Source organism: Pseudonaja textilis, chromosome 3 (assembly GCF_049901715.1).
Source record: "Pseudonaja textilis isolate UNSWEBS1 chromosome 3, rPseTex1.2, whole genome shotgun sequence".
NCBI classification, from domain to species: domain Eukaryota; kingdom Metazoa; phylum Chordata; class Lepidosauria; order Squamata; family Elapidae; genus Pseudonaja; species Pseudonaja textilis.
This window is the reverse complement of record NC_141992.1, coordinates 34,077,823-34,097,601: the sequence shown is the minus strand read 5'-3', so window position 1 is coordinate 34,097,601 and position 19,779 is coordinate 34,077,823. Positions and strand designations below refer to the sequence as shown.

At 40.0% G+C, this 19,779-nt stretch overlaps 1 protein-coding gene and 1 long non-coding RNA gene across 2 annotated transcripts in view; one reads left to right on the top strand and one right to left on the bottom strand.

Moving 5' to 3' along the window:
- Positions 1 to 19,779, bottom strand: part of LOC113434486 (fer-1-like protein 4) — a 60,211-nt gene that overhangs the window by 23,032 nt on the left and 17,400 nt on the right. Inside the window, exons 15-24 of the mRNA XM_026697702.2 lie at positions 19,229 to 19,599; positions 17,899 to 18,007; positions 15,813 to 16,011; positions 14,415 to 14,535; positions 13,466 to 13,566; positions 12,176 to 12,263; positions 5,748 to 5,864; positions 4,799 to 4,951; positions 4,100 to 4,283; positions 2,041 to 2,165 (exon numbers count right to left, since the gene is read on the bottom strand). Of these exons, the coding sequence (XP_026553487.1) occupies positions 2,041 to 2,165; positions 4,100 to 4,283; positions 4,799 to 4,951; positions 5,748 to 5,864; positions 12,176 to 12,263; positions 13,466 to 13,566; positions 14,415 to 14,535; positions 15,813 to 16,011; positions 17,899 to 18,007; positions 19,229 to 19,599 (1,568 nt within the window). The remainder of the gene's footprint in view (positions 1 to 2,040; positions 2,166 to 4,099; positions 4,284 to 4,798; positions 4,952 to 5,747; positions 5,865 to 12,175; positions 12,264 to 13,465; positions 13,567 to 14,414; positions 14,536 to 15,812; positions 16,012 to 17,898; positions 18,008 to 19,228; positions 19,600 to 19,779) is intronic.
- LOC148126067 (uncharacterized) overlaps positions 1,100 to 19,779 on the top strand; it is a 28,234-nt gene continuing 9,554 nt past the window's right edge. Inside the window, exons 1-2 of the long non-coding RNA XR_015742734.1 lie at positions 1,100 to 1,247; positions 16,640 to 16,692. This is a non-coding gene — a long non-coding RNA (uncharacterized LOC148126067). The remainder of the gene's footprint in view (positions 1,248 to 16,639; positions 16,693 to 19,779) is intronic.

Below are 19,779 nucleotides of genomic sequence, written 5' to 3'. Positions count from 1 at the left end.
AGATACAGTAAAATATAAAATGATGTACAGTATGTCTTATCTCCAGCATTTTTTTTTAGAATTTGGAAGCAATCTGAAGCATCTATGACAAAACATTTACACTATGGTAGTGATATTTCTGCTCTCTAAACCCTCAAAAAGTTGAAGGTCATCAGTGATTGTCTTCATAGCTGGCAACCTTGAACCACTAAGAACATCTTATTACTCCCTCAGATCTAAGTCAATAGGAGAGTGCAAAAATGCAGTGATTCAATCTCCTGCCTTCCACCTATGCCTTTAATTTATTAAATTTAAAGAAATAAGGAAAGAAAGAAAAACTATTTAAACATTGGAAATTACAAAACCTAAGGCCTCTGACCTATATTTAAAAGACCTGCAGAGCCTAGTAGCTGAAATTCTATGAGAATGGAGTAGAGGGGAACTTATATACTGGATCTAAGGGCAGAAAGACATTGCCCCTAATGTGAAAATGTCTTTCCCACAAAGCCAGTATTTTTAAGAGGAATCACTTTCAGTGCAATCCAGATACAATGCAGTTGATCTGAAAATAGGTTGGCTCAGCTGCAGAAAATGTGGCTTATTTGGATTGCATGGATTTAGAGCTGATTTTGAAGTGATGCAAACATCACATATAGAAATGTCCTAGGTTTAAGCTGTGACAAAGAAGAGCATAGCCTTTTCTTCGCTCTCTTTTTTCACTAATGTTCATTCTCAATTGATTTATTTCTGCCAGAAGGAAAAAAATAACATCTGCCTTTCCCCCTTTCCCTTAGTAAAAAAAAAAGTCTGAAGTGAGCAAGGAATAATGGAAAGTGAAATTTGAAATAGTTTGGAGAGGAAATATTAAATAGGGTTAAGCCCTGCAATAGCTGCCAAACTAAACAAGCAAGAATCACATGGGTTTCAAAAACATGTATGATTCTACTAAAGATAAATAGTAAAAAGATAATCTTGGCAACTAAAACTGAATTCCCAGCCAGATTTACAGTGAATTATTTAAGGTAAGTCTCTCTGAAACGTTTCCTTCTCACACTTCTCACATCTAGGCTGTGTTGACTCTTCTCATGTAAAATGCTCCCCCCGCTTCCTTCCCAGTCTTTTTCTAGGTTCTTCCACTTTCAACTCTACTCAAGTTAGTATCACATTTTAAGAAGGTAAAAGAAAAATACATACAACTGAAAAGATACCTTATGGATTATTTTCTCCAGTGTGAACTCATTCAATCATTTGAGACTCTTCTAACAGAGGTATGGTATGAACCATGGAAATATAATACAAATATATTAATGAATTATATGAGGTGTAGTGGTGAGAGTGTGGAACTAGGACTGAAAACTCTAGGCTTCTACTCTCAGTCTTATTCAGCCCAACTTATCTCACCGAGCCCTTCTTGGAAGAAAAATAAAAGGGAGCACTGTGTACACCCTCTTGAGCACCTGAAGGAAGAACAAGGTATAAATGTAACAAAGAAATAGATATGATATATATAGGTAATGGTTCATGTGTTCAACCAAGACCAGGGAGGCTCTGTTCAAAATCATTCATGGCCATAGGAGTCACTGGGTGATTTGTGGCCAGTCATTATTTCTCAGCCCACCTCCATGAGAAAAAAAAAACGGGAGGAGGAGTATAACAGCAGTTTGATGAACTGAAGTCTAAGGATGATGTATTAATAAGTAGAAAGAGCAGAAATTTTTAATTTGGGAATAAGGATACCTGTAGAGGAATTTAAAAAGTCATGAAAGCACATAAAAAAGGAGTGGGGCTTCAATCAGATGGTCATAGCTGCCATCTTGACATTTGGGACAACTCTATCTCACCCACATGGATGCCCCTGCAATTAATGTCATAAGTAAAAGAATGTCAGAAACCAGCTACTGTGGATGTTGTTGCAAAACAGGAGGTAAATATTTGGCCAGCAGATAGGAGCAGGAGCAGTACAGGCATTCCTGGGTGTGGGGGGAGGGGAAGAGGAGAAATGTTGTCATTTCAGTATTATTGATCTGTAGCATTACTTGCTGTGTCTTTAAATATTCTTACCATTGTAGATTGGCACTGTGTTGAAAACACCACTCTTGCAAATGGATCTGAAAGGCCATTTTCATCAGCAGAAAGAATTCCCCTTGCCTGATATAAATGGGCCCGAAGCTGAAAGTAACTGAAGTCTGAGAGAGAGAGAGAGAGAGAGAGAGAGAGAGAGAGAGAGAGAGATTTTCCACAGTAATAGGTTATATGTGATATCCACAGATTTCGATTATGGCTGTCTTGAGAATTACAGGTACTTCTCTAACTAGCTTATACCAAGGTGGAAATAAAATGATGTCTTGCCATGTTAAATAGGAATAACGATAATAGCTACAATACAAAAATTGTCCCCAGGTGCTCATTCATTTAAAATGTAGCCAGACTTCATAGATTGTGAGTCAGCAGCCTTGTCAGTGAACTAACAAACTGACCCATTTGATTATGTGCTTGCTTTCAGTGCGGTAAAGAATGTGATCATACTTCGCAACATAATAGATATCTTGTGACATATATTCAGTGCAACAGAAATTAGCTACTCACATCTTTCATGTGAGGGAAAAATATCTCTACCTTATTTTTTAAAACATTTTTATTTTGTTTACATTCTCTTTTTTCATATTTTATAACTGCAAGTGAAATACTAACTTCATATTGTGCATTAGTCATGCCAGTACACTGAAGAGGAAGTATTGAATTGTCTTGATAAATAACTGGTTTAAAAAATGAAATCATAGTATCCATTGTGAAATCCCAGCCATATATTTGCATAATGCACTACTCTTTTTTTAACTCCTTCACTTCTGTTTTCACCTTGTAAGAAATTCAAACCTGTCTCTGAACAGAATTTAAGTAGGACAATCTTTACCAATCCCAATACTAGTCCTCAATTAGTGACTGCCTCATATAGTGACTGTTTGCAGCTATGATGGTGATGATAAAGTAACTTTATGATTTTACTTAAGCTTCACATTTAGGGCCTTTGCAGATCTGTAAAGCAAATGAAAACTTAAATAAAATCATACACAAAGTTGTTTTTTTACTTAGCAACTGCCTCATTTTACTACTCAGTTGCTGGTCCCAATTGTGAACATTAAATTGTGATTATCTCTATCTATCTATCTATCTATCTATCTATCTATCTATCTATCTATCTATCTATCTAATTGGACATGTCAGCTTCAGAGGATATCTCTAAATGGCCCTTTCCTATCAATTATTTGCTTAAATCTCTTTAAAGTTGGGCTTGACCTCTGATGATTTCATGGACATGTCCATATATTTGGGAACTAAACAGTTATGCCTTTTTTGGTGACTGTTTGCAGTTACAACATTGATGAAAAAATAATGTTTTGACCAATCCTCATATTTATGACCTTTGCAAATCTGTAAAGCAAAGGGAAGCTGAAAAAAGATAAGCACAGTTCTGGTTACACTTAGTGACCATGTCTCAATTATGGTCAGCTATGAAAACTACCTGTATGTACTTATTTACTATATAGAAATAATCTGTGTATTCCCACAGAATGTATTTGAGTTTTTCTATTCTATTTTACAGCTATTCCTTGATCATCTTCTATCCAAATACTAACCACATTGAATCCTGCTTAGCTTTCTTAGATTAACCCAGGTCAGCTAGGCAATGCCATCTGCTAATTAGGATATGATTCTGTATTGGGTGTAACTGAATCATTCAATGGCTTCCAGTGAAATAGAATGAACTTTCTGTTGAGAAAGTTTTCAGAAAAATAATTCTTACAAAAGTGACTGTACAGAAATGTAGAAGAGAGCACACTTGGGGAATGCTGCTCTAAGAACCAAAATTGTACATTTAGTAGAAACATCCACTAGCAACAATAAAATTTAAGATTAACCCTGGATTCCTTAGACCATGTTTTGTTGAGCAAATTATAGTAGCCTAATTCACATGATATTAGCACACAATAGACCAAATATTGCCATTATGGCTAAAATGATGAACAAATCAATAATGTCTCTGATTATTTGTAGTAGAAAAAAAAGTCATCTGAATTATATTTCTACTCGATTTCCAGGGTTCCCCAAGCAATAAACTCACCATCTCTGTTGAGTTGGATGGGTGGGAAATATTTTGGAATGCTTGCAAGTTTCTGTGTCTTGTCATAGATGGGTTTGAATTCTTCTGGAAGATCTGCAGTACTGTTCTTCACATACTTTGTTATCCCAAGCCACATATAGATTTCCAGTTTTGCAAAGATCTCTTCAGTGCGTGACCCTGGAACCTTTAAGCCCAAACAATATTACTACCTTGATGTTGCTCGATTAAGATTTACTATTTATCCTGCTCTTTAACTTAAATTCACCACCCCAAACTTTAATTATTCATGTTTTCATAAGGTGCCCTTTTTATGATGGGCCAACTATGCTCTGATGTCCCCAATTACCTCTAACTTTGAAAGTCATAATAATAAATGCTATGTGTATTACTTTTTAAGGGATGCTAACCTTGCACTAACAAATCAGATGGTCAAATATCTTCATCAAGTCATACAATTACACAAAGGTAGTTGAGATGTTATTTTATTTTATTGTCTTATTTCCCCCAATAATGAATTCTTGAATTAAACTATTTTGAAACTATTTCTGAATTAAACTATTTCTACTGGGAAGGCTGGTTAAAGATTACAATAAAGAGATTTGATTTGATTATTATTAATCCTCCTTTTTAAAACCTAACTAGCTTTAATGATGAATAACGATTAGTTCATCAGCTAATGATGAAATGAATAATGTCTACCTTTAGAAAGACAGTTTGGATCTTTGCACAGTCCTTGCCTTTTTCTTCTTCTACCACTGCATAAAGGATATTCTGTGCAGGGATCCTTGAATAGGCAACACGCTTGTTGTTGCTAAACATCCAGATCAGGACATCAGGGATAGTACACTGAGGCTGAAGAAGATGACAAAACAAAGTACAAAAAAACCCTTTTTCATTTGTTGAAATTAGCGAGTGTATTTGTGCAAGCTATTCTTTGTATATTCACAGAGACAGTACAGACTTATAAACACTTTAAATGTGTTTTTCTAGAAAAAGATATAATGGTAAGTAAAAATTGTAGAACAGAATAGAATAACAGAGTGGGAAGGGACCTTGGAGGTCTTCTAGTCCACCCCCTGCTTAGACAGGAAACCCTATACCATTTCAGACAAATGGTTATCCAATCTCTTCTTAAAAACTTCCAGTGTTAGAGCATTTACAACTTCTGGAAGCAAGTTGTTCCACTGGTTCTAACTGTCAGGAAATTTCTCCTTAGTTCTTAGTGCTTCTCTCCTTGATTAGTTTTCACCCATTGCTTCTTGTCCTGTCCTCAGGTGCTTTGGAGAATAGCTTGACTGTAGGATTAATTGAATTGTAGTAGGCAATAATGTGGGAACAAAAGATTTCTAGAAAGCACTGGGAGCTATGCTTACAGTAATTTCAAATCCTGATCAGGCCACCCAGATGTCTAGTGATGTGTAAAACTTTACCAGCATTCTTCAAAATGTTTTCAAGATTCCCATCAAGAGGATTTGAATTTCCTCTTTCTAAACATAAATGAGAAAATTCTAGCACATTCTAGGAAATTACTCTCTCCTTTACAGTAACAGAACTTCATCTCTATTTCCTGTTTTTGGACCGCTAAAGCTATAAATATAAAAACTGACTGCTCAGCTGTGTTTATACCCTTCATTCTATAATTATATACCTCTTTAGCCAGGAAGCGCAACTTTGACAGGATTATCTTTGTCTCATTTACTTTCTCCTTGATGTTGAGCCTCGTCAGTCGTTTCCTTATGCGGAGTCCTTGTTTTGCATAAAGTATCTGAGTGCAACATAAAGATGTCATTTTAAAAATGTATTATGCTAAATTAATCCACAGAGGAAAGATCTAAAGATGTGCAACAGCATTAAAGGACCAGGATAACTTCAACAATGAAAAGCATAACAGTACAAAATGTTATGTCCTGAGGACTCAAGGAGTTCTCACTCAGGTCCACTCACTTTGTGTGGGCGATATTCCCCCATTCCCATTGGTTGGTTCTCCCCAGCAGCCAGCTATAAAAGCAGGCTGCGGGGTCCAACTGGTTGCTGATTGCTGCGAGCCAGTTCCAGGCTTGGCAAGCACGGTCAGCCCTTTATTTGATAAAATAAAGTACTGTTGCACTCATGCTCTGGTTCAGCCTCTCATTGCTCAAACTTAACACTGGCGACGAGGGTGGGATGGCTACCAGATGCACCTTGCAACCGCTGAGTCACTAGCCACCCGATCCGCAGCCCAGAGAGCGATCGGCTGGCGATAAGGGAAACGCTGATCCGCAGCCAGAGAGGCGGTCAGCTAACAAAACGGCGATCAAAAAGCAAATGCAGATCCGCAGCCAGAGAAAGCGGTCTGAGTCAAAAGTTAGAAGCGTCTGTAGCCGCTTGTTAGCCCTTCTACGGGGAAAGTGAAGCGCTGCGAGCCGCAGCCGCTCTGCATTTGGCGCGAAATTCAAGCGGTGTCATTTGAATTTCGAGCCAGTAGGAATCACAGCACAGCGCTGTAGAGAGTCACTAACGCCCACTTTTTTGCGCGAATCTAGACACCTCCAACGGCTAGCAGCCAACGTGGTAACCAGAGAGAGAAGAGGTTAGCAAAAAACCTCTCCAGAGCTGATATCACTAGTAACTCACAAGCGCTCGTAGTCCCAGAGAGATTTTTCAGGTAGCCCAGCCGTTCCAGCACCATGAGTTCCAACCCAGTATTCCCAGCGTTTAAACCAGACGAAGAGAAGTGGGAATCGTATAAGAACCGTTTCAATCATTACATCGATGCGGTCGGCCTGGCGGATGCGGGAGAGCATCGGAAAAATCCTATTTCTAATCTACTGCGGAGCCACCGTTTACGATACCGCCGCAGCACTCGTAGCGCCGAGAGAATTAAAAAGCGTTCCGTGGTCCGAGTTGCTTGAGATCCTCACTAACCACTACGCTCCCAGGCCTTCACAAATCGCCAGGAGGTTCACGTTCCGTATGAGGAAGCAATCAAGTAAGGAGACCATCAATCAATATATGGCCGCCCTCAGAACAGCAGCCCTGCACTGCGGGTTTGGAACATACCTGGAGGACATGCTCCTCGATCAATTAGTTTGTGGGGTCAAGGATCTCCAACCTACAGGCGACTGCTAGCTAAAAAGACCTCAACCTTGCGCAAGCAGTAGAGGAGGCCCTAGCAGCCGAGCTAGCAGCGAACTCAGCCACCGAAATTCAGGGCCCAAGTGCCAAGCTAGCATCGTTCCCAGTCCATTCCGAAGAGGTGGAAGCGGAGGAAGCCCACAACGATGAGAGCGATGTCCATCGCCTCACCAATGACAGACGGTGCAGGTAGGGGCCAAACAAGAATACACCGGTCCACCCAAGCACATCACGCTGTGCCTAGCCTGTGGGGATCACATCAAAGGGCCACCTGCAAGTTTAAAGGAGCCGTTTGCAACAACTGCCATAAGAGGGGGCACATTGCGAGAGTCTGCCAAGCCCCCAAGCGCTGCACACAGACCCCGTCCTCGCACTTTCGGGACCACAGAGGCAAGTATTAAACTGTCGCACGCACACGCCTTGCCAGGCGTACTGGCCACACTGTTAATAAAATTTCTCTCTCCATTTCCTAGAAGGTAAACCGTGCCACATGGAGGTTGACACAGGGTCAGCGCTCTCAATAATCTCGTGGAACACCCTCAAGAGACTCCACCCCAGCCTATCTACTACCCGGCTTCAGAGATGCCAGTTCGGTCTGAAGGACTACCAGGGAAGGCCATTCCCGTGATCGGCAGAGGCAAGTTCTTTGTCAGTTTTAGAGCTTTTAAAGGCCACCTACCTCTAGTGGTAGTTAACGGCAATCTACCCACCTTATTGGGGCTCGATTGGTTTCCCCACCTCGGCCTAGGGTTAACAGGAGTCCATGCTGTCTCAACCTCAGACACTGACTCCTTATTCGCTGACTACGCAGATGTGTTCAGCGAGGAGCTGAGGTGTTATAATGGAACCCCCATCTCGTTCACCGTTGACCCCAGGCAGTCCCAATCAGATTAAAACCACGTAGAGTTCCATTTGCTATTCGACCAAAACTAGACGCTGAATTGGATAAACTACTAAAACAAGGGGTCATTGAGCCAACAGATTTCGCCAAGTGGGAGGCGCCCATTGTCACACCCCTCAAAAAGATGGTAGCCTGAGAATTTGCTCGGACTACAAGACAACAATCAATAAATATTTACAAGTTAGCGCCTACCCTGTGCCCGTCATTCAGCACTTATTGCACACATTCGAACCGGGCAGTATTTTTGCTAAATTGGACATGTCTCAAGCATATCAACAGTTCCCTGTTGATAACCAAACAGCGAACTTCAGACCATCGTCACTCACAGGGGTGCCTTCCGATGCAAGCGTCTCCAATTTGGCGTAAGTGTTGCCCGGGTATTTTCAGTCCCTCATGGAGCGGATTTTACAGGGCCTCCCTGGTGTAGTACCCTACTTCGACGACATCTTGGTCTCGGCCAGGGACAGACCCCAACTCTTCCAGAGAGTGCGAGCAGTGTTAGAGAGGTTCAGACAGCATGGCCTCAAGTTAAAAAAAGAAAAATGCGCCATTGCCACTAGACAGGTGGACTTTCTGGGTTATAAAATTGACGCCTCTGGCATTCACCCCCTGGAGTCCAAGGTTAGGGCGATCCACGAAGCTCCACACCGACCTCCAAAACGGAGCTACAAGCTTTCTTGGGGCTCCTAAACTTTTATGCATCCTTCTTGCCCCATAAAGCCTCAGTAGCCGAACCCCTACACAGATTACTAGACAAAAAGTCACCGTGGCACTGGGGGCACAAAGAAGACCAGGCGTTTAACGCCGTCAAATCACTACTTACGTCAGAGGCAGTGCTCATCCAATTCGACCCCAACCTTCCTTTAGTACTGGCAGCAGACGCATCCCCTTTTGGAATTGGGCGGTCCTTGGTCACCGACTGCGCCAATGGCGCCGAGGCCCCCATCGCCTTTTTCTCCAGGGCGCTCTCGGCCACGGAGGCGAAATACAGCCAAATAGACAAGGAAGCCCTAGCAGCTGTTGCAGCCGTGAAAAGTTTCACGAATTCCTTTTTGGCCACTTCTTGAACTGGTCACCGACCATAAGCCCCTCCTGGGCCTACTGGCGGCGACAAACAGACACCTCAAGTCCTCTCCCCTCGGATGACAAGGTGGACACTTTTCCTAGCGGCCTACTCATACAAACTTATCCACCGCCCGGGCAAAACTCTATCCCACGCTGGCCGCTCAGTCGCTGCCCCTTACCCGCTCCGGCTGAAGACCCAGCTCCTGTCAATGCCATTTTTGAAATCACCCAGTTGGACCTGCCCATCACCGCCCTTGACATCGCCGCCAAAACCAAGGCAGACCAGCGCTCGCCCAGGTGCTCGACTGGGTGAGGAGGGGGTGGCCGGGAGGCAACGTTGATAACAAATTCGCACCCTTTAAGACTCGCATGCAGGAGCTGTCCAGTTTGCAGGGTTGTCTACTGTGGGGCACTCGGTGGTCATTCCGACCTCGCTGCGTACCCGAGTCCTGGAGCGTTGCACGAGGGACACCCGGCATTGTGAGAATGAAGGCGTTGGCACGCAGCTACGTGTGGTGGCCGGGTCTAGATGAGGACATTGTCAATTGGGTAAGTTCCTGCAGCATTTGCCAGGAATCCCGTCCTGCTCCCCCATCGCCACCCCTACCAGATGGGAGGCGCCAGCGCCCCTTGGTCTAGAATCCATATCGATCTGGCCGGCCCGTGCATGGAAAGATGTTCCTAGTGGTCGTGGACGCTTATTCCAAATGGATAGACGTGGCACAGCTATCCACGACCACCACACTAGCAATCACCAACGTGTTAACGCGCCTGTTAGTTACACATGGACTACCCGACTCCTTGGTCTCCGATAATGGCCCACAGTTCGCATCAGTAGAATTCAGCCGTTTTGCAGCCAACCTGGGCATTCGCCACATTTTCACAGCCCCATTTCACCCTGCGAGTAATGGGTTGGCTGAAAGGGCCGTCAGGACCACCAAAGAGGCCCTCGCTAGGTTTGGCAGAGATGACTGGCACCACAAACTCTCACGGTTCCTGATGAGCCAGCACTCAACCCCCTGTGCAGTCACCAATAAGTCCCCAGCGGAACTTCTGATGGGCCGGCGCCTGAGGACTGTATTAGATAGACTGCACCCACAATACTGCCCTGACTCTCCCCTCGCTTCCACTTCGGGGTTAGACATTTTATGTTACAGGAGCCGGTATTCGCAAGGAATTTCGCTGGGGACCCACTTTGGATTCCGGGCGAGGTCATCGCCGTCACGGGCCGAGATCGTATAGAGTCAGGCTGGAGGATGGTCGCGTCTGGAGGAGACACATAGACCAACTCAGAAGGCGCCTCAGCAACCTCGCAAACAAGAATCCAGAGTCTCCAGTCGAAGGGAACCGTCTCATCCGCCGCCCAGCCACACCGCACCCAGCGACCAGTCTGCGCCAGCGGTCGTTCCGGTCAGCCCAAACTCGGACAACAGCGCCCAGAGAGTTGACCAACCTGATCCAACCCACGAGAGCTCGACCCCAGAAACCAACCCGGTGGTTTCCGAGGATGCCAGTCCAGAGAGAGTGTTGGCGACACTATGCCAGCTCAACCATCACAGACTGATACCGAACAGACAGACAATGTTCCCGAGTTGCGCCGCTCCGGGCGCCAACACAAACCCCCGTCTACCTCAAGGACTATGCGTGTTCGCATCTGGGGGAAGGGTGTTATGTCCTGAGGACTCAAGGAGTTCTCACTCAGGTCCACTCACTTTGTGTGGGCGATATTCCCCCATTCCCATTGGTTGGTTCTCCCCAGCAGCCAGCTATAAAAGCAGGCTGCGGGGTCCAACTGATTGCTGATTGCTGCGAGCCAGTTCCAGGCTTGGCAAGCACGGTCAGCCCTTTATTTGTAAAATAAAGTACTGTTGCACTCATGCTCTGGTTCAGCCTCTCATTGCTCAAACTTAACACAAAATTTTAAAAAGACTTGGAAATTATTCTATTAACAGAACTTCAAACATTTTGACCATATTGCTCAAAATTTTTCCTTGCCCCTTTGTTGAAAAAAAAGACTACAATCCCTGACTTCAAATTGGATGTAGATTTTGTCTTCCACAGATGTACCATAAGTTTTAAGGCAGCCCCCATGCCAGGAAAAAAAAAACAATTCTTCATAATTGGATAGGTTTCAACATGGGATATTGCCAAGAAAAATATATTTTCACATATAGGAACTGATCCAGAGCCAAATTCATAATTGAGGCAATAAATTATTTGTTTTATGCATACTGACTGCTTAATGAAAGTTCAGGAAGTGTTCATTGTAATCACATGTGGTGATAAAATAAGTCAGGAATTAGAATATTAACTCTTAATAAACTGTTTTGTTAACATCAAGAAAGCGATGTCTTCAGCTAATCAGATATTTATCAATGCAGAGAATCAGACTTGAGTTCTCACCCTCTTTTTGAAATCAAGCATGTAAAAAAGGGTAGGGCTTCAATAGCATAGTTGTGGCCACCATTTTGACTCTTCTGATTCCCCTTCCAGATACCCCAGATAAAGATAATTTTCTTTTCCCATTCTCATTCCAAGCCAGGCTTCTATTACAGAGGAGTTCCAGTTCCTGGTAGAGTTCATTAAATATAAATTCTGATTGGTGGTAGTAGAGAAGCTATATGTATGACTGAATGCTAATTGGATCTCCTTTGTCAAGTTTTTCTCCCTTGCAATAATTTTTTCAACCCAAAAATAAGATATTTTCAAATGGAAAGCCTAAATGAACTGGATTTCATTGATCTAGAAGGTTCATCTTGTAGGCCTTTTCAGAGAAATTCTGAAAAGCAATATTCTAACAGACCACTGGGGTTTTAGGTATAATGTCACATTCAGCATTCAAAGTTCGTTCCTGAAATGTAGAGCCAAGCATTTTATCTCTTTAGAGCAGCCATTCTTAACCTGGAACCTTCCAAATATCTGATGTCTCCTTACAACTGCAGGGTGCTAAATCAGGCTGATCTACAACACTAACATAGTCTGGCTACCTAACTTACAATGTTTTGTGGAAGGGATTTCATCCGGCATCGATCAAGGTTATTTGGACGGGTCATTGGTTTTTTGTCCACATTAAGAGAATACTGTCTGAAATCAGAGACATGGTTAAGTTTTAGTTTATGAGAACATACATTGCATAAATTTACAAATAATTAGAAATCACCCTAACTTTTGACTCTCTACACAGAAGAAATCAGTATACATTACAATTACATTTTAATGAATTGATTGAGACCAGGGTATAGTAGATATCAGGGATATCTACTATATCCCAAAGTATATTAAATGAAATACAAACAGAAATGACATTTTATGCAAATGAGAAATTAAGTTGGTGTAGTTGTTAAGATCCTGGACTAAAAATCAGGATATCGTGAGTTCTAATTCCCTCTTAGATATGGGAATTGTCTGTGTTGCTTTAGCCTAGTCACACTCTCAGTCCAAATTACCTTCCAGAGCAGTGGTAAAATGACAGGAAGGAGAAAAATAAACAAGCCCAGGAAGAGGAATTAAATTAGATTAAACAAAATAAAGACAATACATCTATTATAAATCTTCTAGGTTTTGTATGTGTAATAAGCCAAAAAGCACCAATAGTGCACATTACATAATTTGTCACTTGCAAATTGGCATTATTATGCAAATGATGTAAATTGCAGCAGAATTAGAGCTCATATGCATGAAGTCCATATATCAAGTAAACTGGAGCTCCTATGTGCATTCAATATTATAAAATTGTGCCCCAAACTACCCACAAGCTTTTTAAAACGCATGTTAATGTCTTGTAAGCCCAAAATCCAGCTCTGAGCAATTTAACCTATAAATATCCCACAAAAGTTCTGAAACAATACCATTTTTCTCCCTTCTGAATTAATACATGGACTTTAAAAGTATCAGGACCCTATAAAGTTATATTTCAGAAGATAAACTTGAATATGCTTCAAAATATGGCTAATGATGTAGAAAATATTCCACCTCTTCCCTAAGCACACTTTGCTCCCTCCCTCTCCATTCTGCTTAGTTTTAGTTTTATTTCAATTGAATTTTTAAATTTAAAATCTTTATTTATTGTTGTAATGTTGCGTACTGCATTTTATTCAGTGTTGGTAAGCTCCTAGAATCACCTTTGGTGAAATGAGAGGCATACAAGTTTGATAAATAAAAATAAAATATGTGAGAGGTGCCATTTTTGTAATAAAGTGTTTTGTAGAAAACTTGTATTTCTAGAGTGGATCTAGATAAAACTTATAAACCTACATCCAGGAAAAAGGCAATAGAAGTTTACTGACCTACATCCAGCAACAAATTCTTCCAAAACCTGACGAAGCCTCTCATCTGCTTTTGATTTTGGTCTCCTCAAGAGTTTCTCTACATCTTCTAGTCCATGCTCCTATGGCAGCAAAGAAGCTAAACTCATCTAACATGCTTAATCATAAATCCAAGTTAACAAAACTCAGCAGCTATTTTAAATAAAAAGACCCAGCCAAATTATGTCTCAGCTTAATATGATGGGTCATTTAAACAGATCACACTAACATAATGGATGGATTCCTAAATGTACTGAAGCATGACCTTTATTCATTAGCTGTATAGTCCTATTTCTCTGTGATATGATGATTGAAAAAAGCTATGAAATTGATCTATAAAATTATTTAAAATAATCATTATTAAACATGTTTTGATGAAATGTACAGTTATAAACATCTATTTTCCTAAACCACTTATTTCAATATGTAAAACCAGGAAGATAATTATGTTATGCTTTACATATTCTATACAGTTAAATCAGTTCGTGTAAAATTCAAAAATCACATTTCTAAAATGCATTTATAATTAATGTATTGCTAGAGTAACCCAGAACTAAATAATTTAAAACAGCACTTAATATATTGAACCAGTGTAAATCTATGCATTCAATAAAACAGCGAGTGACCATATCAATTCAATACATAAATGCTAAATAAGGTAGAAAAAAGATACTTAAAGATGGAAAAGGGATTATATCTAATTTTCACAGGAGGGAGCTGCAAGAATGAAGGCATAATATATACCCTGCACCAAAAGATTATGTCACACAGAAGCAACAGGAATTATTATTCTGCAAAGAAATCAAGAAGATTTTCTTAATATGATTCATGATTTAGCTCTACCCAAACAATTACGTATGTGCCCAGGAATTTATTATGTGGGAGAAAGCAGCAGGCTTGAACAGTGGTTTCAGGCAAAGTGATACTTTACCAAACGCTCTGCTATTTTGACAATCCAGTTGGAATTATAGAGTCTCCAGGTGTAGTCTTCCCAGTAGCTCCATACATAAACACAGGGCTTCTCATGCAGCATTGGGAGGCAGCTGTAAGAGCTAACAGTGGTATGCAGAAAATGCTTAAGCTTGTATAAACAACTAATATTTGTCTGCCTGCTAGAGTTCTCTTGATTAGGGTTACTGGGCTGCCAAATCGTTATCTTACTCAGCAAAGCTGTTGCTCAGACCTGGTAACCCTAATTAATTACTGGTAAGAATCCCAGTAGGGAAACTACATAGAACCAAGAACTGCTATTTCTTTGGGGAAAGGAACATAAACGTAAAACCTGCAGGGCAGAGGAAGAGTTGTTTCCGCTACATGAACCTGACACAGATTCATGGATAGGCAATCTTTTCAGCCCTAAGAGTCACACAGAATGCTGCATAGATTCACCTTATTCACATAGCAATAGCACTTAGATTTATATACCGCTTCATGTGCTTTACAATGCTCTCTAAATGATTTACAGAGTCAGCATATTGCCCTCAACAATCTGACTCCTCATTTTACCCATCTTGGAAAGATAGAAGGCAGAGTCAACCTTGAGCCTGGAGAGATTCGAACTGCCAAATTGCAGGCAGCTGGCAACCAGGAGAAGTAGCCTGCAGTACTGCATTCTAACCACTGCATCACCATGGCTCATACATGTAGTTACATAACATGTAACTTCTCTTATACACATTTACATACATGTATCTTTCTCAATCCATAGTCTTCTTTCTCCCAATGATTCACTACAGATTGTTTATTTTCTGCTGTGAAAATGAGCAACTTGATTCCTGCCATTTTATAGCTAGGGGGGAACCTGGCTGCTTAATTTTTCCACAATGTATGGCAATAGGAAAACAGTGTCAATTTCTTGCATGCCTGCTGATCTTTGCTAAGACTGTGGCTTTTGTTGCTGAAGGCCTGATACAGCTTCTGAGCTATAGACTGCTCGCTTATGATAAATGAAATGACAAATGAAAATGAATTCCTCTATCATGAACTAAAATTGGAGGATGGTCCTAAAATAGCAAACATTAACTTACTGCTGAATGGTTCCTGGCGGAATAGGAGCATAAATATAACAAGCTTTCTATAAGCATCAAAAATTTATTGCTATCAAGAAGTGAGATTCAACCTGGCTCCCATAAACCAGGTAAATGTTGTGAATATTGCAGGTGCAATATAAGTTACTCAATAAAGAGGCAGCAAATTTCAATTCTGAAAATAGATTTTCTGGCCATGAATGAGCACTAAGGTTGAAACCTTGGTTTCTTTGCAAATGGAATTAATGGTATGTTAATAAAAATATGGAAATTCAAATGGGATAAAACTATTGAGAAATTACCTGTCATATTCAGTGGGTTCTGGTCTTTGGTTCACAGTCATGGACTTATCAAGCAAAGTTGTTGTTGGAGGCATGACTTCAACAACCAGCTCTTCATCTGAAAGGGGATCTAGCAAAGGCTGTTTTTCTTCACTCTTTTCTCCCTTCTCACCTTTCACAGACTTCTTGGTAGTAATTTCTTCAGTTTTCCCATAGTTACCTTGAAGTTAAACATATTTATTCTTTGTTATCATAGCCATTTAATATGCTGTTATATCAGAATTTTTGTTTGATTTAATATAAAAATAACACGTAATCTACAAATCATAATATCTACTATTTCTATTAGCTGTCCTATCTCTATGAACTTAAATAATGTATAAGGCTCCAATTCCGTAAATTGGTTTTGGCCATTTATGAAAATATAAAACTAAAACCATATAGTCAAGATTGGGTTTTTTTTAAAAATCCTACGTAAAAAAAATAACAATTCCTAAATAGTTGAACAATATAAGCTCTGTTTCTGAAAAGAGAATAACTATTGATATTATATTACCTAGTTGTTTTGTAAAAAATCTGAAAGCACAGATAGATTATTAGGAAATTGAAGTCCTGCAGAAAGTTTATGTCTAAGTCCTACAAGCTGTTGTGTCAGATTTTGTCACTCAGACTTGGCAGAAGATACTTGGACACTTGATTTGGCATGGCTAGAAAAGCATCTTTATTCCATTAGTATTGTTGAAAGGTGTCAAAACGCCTTTCTTTCGAGGATTCGATTTTCCCGCTGGGAGAGCTCCGGCCCAAGAATACTGACAACTGCTTGAAAGCTGGATCTTTTTATTTTTCAGGAAGGCGGAAAACAGTGAGAAGTCTGCGTTCCTGGGCTAGCTAGCTTCTTATGGTAAGTCCCTGGTTTTTTATACCCTTTTCTCCCTTTGTTAGTTGATTTTGTGTGAGTGTTTGTATTTGTGCCTGATGTTTCAAATCCTGTTTGAGTTTGTCTTTATTTCCGCCAGAGGGCAAACTCCATGGGGCGGCCAGATTGTATTATTGGTTTTCTGTAATCTCTTTTAGCTTTAAGATAGTTTTTCATATTTGTTCTGTGTCAATCTCCTGTCTGTCCCTTTTGTAATTTATATTTTGTGTCTTTTGTCTGTTTGTTTTGCTTATTTGGTATGTCCTGTGTTTGTAAGGGTTTTCTAAATTATCCTTTGTTTCCTTTTCCTATTTGTCTAGTTTTCTTAATTACTTAGGCTTTTGTCTATAGGGATTCTTGAATAATTTTATTTGATTCCTTTTCCTATGTAAGTTTGTTTTCTGGCTGACCTGATGTTCCCCTTGGGCTTTTTGTGTTTTTTGTGACCCTACTGCCTTCGTGGAATTCCCTTTCCACAGTATGAAGCTACCAACTTCCTCTTTGTTTAAACACTCCATGAACCATGGTATCAAAAGCTATACTACGTAGTTCTAAGGGTATCAACTGATATGCTCCATCTCTCTCATAGTATATGTCAGGCTGATGAATGCCAAATCTAAGCCAAATCTGGCCTGAATTTAGACCAATAATGTGTTTCCTCTTTTTTCTAACTCAGACAAGGAAAACTAAGATATTTCCATTTTTTAAAATCTGTTTGAAGAGCAATAGTGAGAGACTATTATTTATTGTAAGTCCCTCAATGAGGAATTCCTTAACTATTTTATGGTTATTAATTCTTAGACAAACCCACAGCTCAGCTGCAAGCTAAACAAGAATAAAAATCTTACTCTCTTAAAGTCAAATAAAGCTATGGACTCATAAAGAGAACTGAAAGCTTTCTCACAGAGCTCAGTCTAAATAGAAAAATAATGTCATATGACATTCTTCCCAGCAGGTGCCACCTAAGGACTGCTGGAATCTGACCTTCCTGAAGTCATGGGCTTTGACCATGTTCTCTAAACATAACAGTACTGTGGTTCTGGGCCTATGCATTTGAAAGGCACCAGTTTAGAGACGGCTGTAACAAAGTTGTAGAGTTGTAGTAAAGGATGGAAGAGAAGAATGCATGGCAGAGAGATGAGAAAGAGAAACTGATTTAAAATAAAAAGAACTGAACCTTTAGTCACTTACCTATAGAGATTTCAAACTTCATAGGTTTGGTACCGACTGAGGGATCCATCATAGTCACTTCAAAAAATGATGCAAAGAGAAGGAATTCTTCTTTCACTCCGAGGGCATTCTGAAGAAAAAGTTTTCAGTTTTCTTCTTTATGATAATACAAAATACTGATTCACTGTTTAATCCAAACTTATTTTTTAACTTAATGTGTTTCTCACACACACACACACACACACACACACACACACACACACACAGGTATTTAGTCTTGGCGGTATTCTAGCATGACACAACATCAATATTCGTCTAAAGGGTGGGAGCTGAAAGCTGAATTCTGCTTTAGGAGTGAATGCACAATGTGTTACATCTAAATATATTGGGGTTGGTAGAACACAGATAATAATCCAAATTTTAAAAGGTAAGGAGTGTTTTCTTCCCATTTCATTTTTTCATTCATACTTTGCCTTCCTTTTTATGCAGGTGGATGCTTTGATCAGGAAAAGCAATGATAATTGGACTGCCATTTGTCAGAAGTGGTGTAGGGTCTCCTGCTTGGGTGGGGGTGGGGGGTTGGACTAGATGATCTACAAGGTCCCTTTCACCTGATCTGAATTATTTTAATCCCTTTCACCCCAAAATTTCTCTGGGTTGAAGTTCAGCTACCTAAAATCATTTTTAATTTCTTCCTTTTATTAAAAATTCAGGATGTTGATCTTAGTAACATATAGAGACCTTAGCAGAAGGCAGAGCATTTTGTCCTCAGAAAAAGATCACCTCTATACATGGAAAGGAAATAGCAGTAGATAAACATAAATTTTTTAATGGGCGATAGCTGTGCAAACTAAGTTTCAAATATACATAACTTTTATTTTTAAAAGACTTAACTGGACCTTTAAACAGAAATCTATGACTAGTTAACTTCTGACCTATTTTATAACACCTTGCTGGAGTTTTACAACTTTTTTCCCGGAACAACCTCTTTTTGTTGTAATAGATTTGATATTCAACTAGGGAAGGATAAAAAGGGGGGCTGTTTTTTGTCCTTTTTAATTCACAGTTTTTAATGTCCTTGTCTCATTTTGTCTGTGACAGAATGCAAATTACCTAATGTTTTACCCCCAAAAAGGATTTTATCTTGTTAATTTAGATCACATTTTTTAATAATATTTAAAATTTATTACAATTATTTGTATTTACTTCTTTACTATTTAAAGTTTAATATTGAAAATGTTAAATGGAGGAAATAATTCTTTAGCCCTCATTTATTAAACACAAAATATAGAGAAGGCCTCATATAAAATAATTTCAGTATCCTATGATTTCTGTGATCACTGAGACTCACCTCTGGGAGTGGATGGAGGTCTTCTACCTCCACAATCACTTCACTTGGTTGTTCTGCCTCTTCAGTGGTACTAATATTAGGCTGGCTTTGATGCTGCTCCTTGACAGAAGTTTTGGACTTCTCTTTGGCCTTTTTACTCTTCTTCTTCAACTTGAGTTTGCTTAAGGCCCCTTTGAGAACTTCTGCTGGCTTCTTTTCCGCTGCCTGGATAGTATTGAAAATCTCTACTGAAATGGCCATAAGAAGGCGTCCACGATAGTAGATGCCTTCACCCAGACCTTCATTGAGATCTTTGTGTATATCTCGCAAGGTTGAATTCTGGGATGAGCCATATAAATTTACCCAAGTTGGTCCAAAAGTGGGATTAAATCCTAGTGGGAAGAAAATATGGTTTTGAATATTTTCACTTGGTTCAGATTTGCACTTTTACAAGACCATTTTAATAGTGAAGTAGGTCATGCTTTCTTGGTGATCTATTTTAAGCAGGTGATCTTTCAACATTATAGCTACACTGAGAAAGATGATTTATGACTAGTCCATGCACTTATGAC